Source organism: Salvelinus fontinalis, chromosome 38, assembly GCF_029448725.1.
Source record: "Salvelinus fontinalis isolate EN_2023a chromosome 38, ASM2944872v1, whole genome shotgun sequence".
In the NCBI taxonomy this organism is placed as follows: Eukaryota; Metazoa; Chordata; class Actinopteri; order Salmoniformes; family Salmonidae; genus Salvelinus; species Salvelinus fontinalis.
The window spans coordinates 30639038-30641907 of record NC_074702.1 but is presented as its reverse complement, the minus strand read 5'-3'; the positions used below and the strand labels follow the sequence as shown (position 1 = coordinate 30641907).

The following is a 2870-nucleotide window of genomic DNA, read 5'->3' as shown; positions in this document are numbered from 1 at the left end:
GAATTGAAAGCCGTTCTTCAATTTTGGCAGCAAGTTTAAATTCTGGGTCAGTGTGGGGTAAAACAAAAATAGCAAAAATGATTTGAAGATGTATTTTCCTTCCAAGACAAATGAGATTTATGAATTTGTTACTTGTTTGGAAAGTAATCGAGTTCACTTCTTAATCATTTATTTCCTGGTAAATTAAACCTTTTTTTTTCTTATGGAAACTCTGGCTTGCATAATCATCTTACGGGTGATTACGTTGGTTGTAAATAGGACATCATAAAAGCGTTGCGTATTCACTCTGTGTTACGCCCTGGTAAATGCTAAAAGTGAAAGAGACAGACCCTGATAGGATGTGCCATCTCACGAGCCTTATATCAGATGCACAGGGGAGAAGATCTAAGTTCTCTTGATATTGGTTGCCCTCTAGCTGTCAGCCTAGAGAACTCTGGTTATGAAATAGAACCCAGCGTAGTCCATGCATTCATGGACACAGTGGTCAAACAGAAACAGAAAAGTTCATCAGCTCACTTGGACAGCTCTGATGGCATTCCCGGGACGTTTGGTTTTTACACTTCACATTTAGTCCTGGAATAAATGAGATATTTTCAGATATGAGAAGTGTAATAATGACGTGAGGCAAACAGACGTCAGACCTGGGACAAATACATCATATGTCAAGGTAATACGTTTTTTTGAATCCATTGGGGAAAATCAAATGACGCACAGCTCAAGCTTTCGAAAGGGTTTGACAAAGTGTGTATATTTGGCCTGCAGGCAGCCTTCACTTACTTACACAACTTACTTACATCTTATGAGATGAGCAGTACCTGTGACATAGAATCACGGTCTATATAATGCCATGGAGATGTGTAACGCCTTGTTTTTCCAAGGGCATGCTGTAATCATATGTGTGTGTGGTGTACGACAAGTGTTACGCAGTTCACAAACATCTTAAAGCCGCGTGGATTATATCCTTTCTGTGTTCTTGACATTCCTGGCCTTTGGCCAGGCCATATGAGAAGGTAATTAGAGGTAATTCTGCCACATATTACACACTTTAGCCTTATTTTCCTGAGTGAAATGGCATGAACAAGTGCAATAATAGGACACGGAGCCGTTGAGACATCCATTTACGTAGCATTTTTCAGTATTTTCCCCCCTCGGCGAACCATAGCATGCCTCGTTTCTTGCTGTGCCAAATCAGGATCCAGATAGCATCTCATCAACCAAGCCTGACTCTAGTTTACCCCCCCCCCCCCCATCAGATGTAATTTTTCCTCAGATCACTTACCTACTCAAAACCAGCAGAGCTATGCCACTGGGCAGAGGGGTTGGCAGCAGGATTGTGCCCCCCCCCCCCCCCACCACCCAAAGCCAACCTTTATCCAGCCCCATCACTTCTCCCTCTCTTTATTTCTCTCTCTCTCTGTCTGTCTTTCTCACACACACACACCTCGTTATATTATTTGTGTCTTTTGGCAGCCAAACTGTTGCCTTTTGGTTCAGTAGCCTCTGTCATAGGGAACCATGGGTACCGAGGTATCACCGCACACGTTTCCAATAGCACAGATTGCCAACATGCTTTGCCCACACCAGTGACACCTGGGATACATTATGATACATTAACCCTGGGCTTGCGAACGAGGACCTTTCCAGTTTCCCCAGTTTCTCTCCCCTCTGTGTACCCTAGCAGAGTGAGTGGAAGTGATGTAGAGAGAGAGAGAGAGAGGGAGAAGTGATGGGGCTGAATAAAGGAAAGGTCCTCGTTCATTAGAAAACCCTTTTGCAATTGTGTTGGCCATTTTGAGACTGTAATCAAACCCACAAATGCTGATGCTCCAGATACTCAACAACTCTAAAGAAGGCCAGTTTTATTGCTTCTTTAATCAGGACAACAGTTTTCAGCTGTGCTAACATAATTGCAAAAGGGCTTTCTAATGATCAATTAGCCTTTTTAAAATGATAAACTTGGATTAATTAACACAACTTGCCATTGGAACACAGGAGTGATGGTTGCTGATAATGGGCCTCTGTACGCCTATGTAGATATTCCATAGAAATTCTGCCGTTTCCAGCTACAATTGTCATTTACAACATTAACAATGTCTACACCGTATTTCGAATGAATTTGATGTTATTTTAATGGACAATTTTTTTTTCAAAAACACGGACCCCTAACTTTTGAACGGTACATTAGCTGGTTTTAGAGAGACACCAAAGGGACGTGTTCCTTTTTTACACTGATGCACTGCTCTTCTAATAGGCTCTCTTGTCCTTCTCGTCTTTCTGTTCCAGGAGAATCAGGGAAGCACCGACCCAAAGAACCAAAGAAGAAGTCCAACAAGCAGAGGCTCCGGTTCCAGGCCCAGAACCAGCACAGTGACCACCTGGCATCCATGAGCTCCAGCCAGTAGAGGACTGGGACCCCCCCCCCCCCCCCCACCACCCCTTGGAACCTAAACAACACAAAGCTGCTAGCTGCTGCTCCACAAATCTCCACCCCCACCCCCCCGTCAACCCCGTCAACCCACCCCCCCTACCCCAGCACACAGTCACACTACACCCTATTAATGACCCTACATGTCTATGGTTGTAGTAAAGTACACATATGCCCTCTGTCCCTGTCTCTCTCTGCCTTCTGCTGCTTCCCTCGTACCGTAGAGTACCGCATCGTAGTGTACCGCTGACAGATCAGCCAGTCAGCTTCCCCCATTTGAGCCCACTGTGACATCATAGAACTCATAGAAACATTTGTTCCCTTTGCTCACACGTCATGTACGTCTGGTTAGAACAAACCGACGAGGGGCGACCGACACACACAGACTGACAGACTGAGGACGCGAAAGAGCAGAAGGAGAATGAGGAATGAGATGGATGTTGAT

General features: G+C 44.7%; 1 protein-coding gene across 1 annotated transcript in view; it reads left to right on the top strand.

Moving 5' to 3' along the window:
• LOC129837525 (R-spondin-2-like) overlaps nucleotides 1–2414 on the top strand; it is a 79727-nt gene extending 77313 nt beyond the window's left edge. The window contains exon 6 of the mRNA XM_055903770.1: nucleotides 2284–2414. Coding sequence (XP_055759745.1) covers nucleotides 2284–2402 — 119 coding nt within the window. The 3' untranslated portion in view covers nucleotides 2403–2414. The remainder of the gene's footprint in view (nucleotides 1–2283) is intronic.
• Nucleotides 2415–2870: the final 456 nt, after the last annotated feature.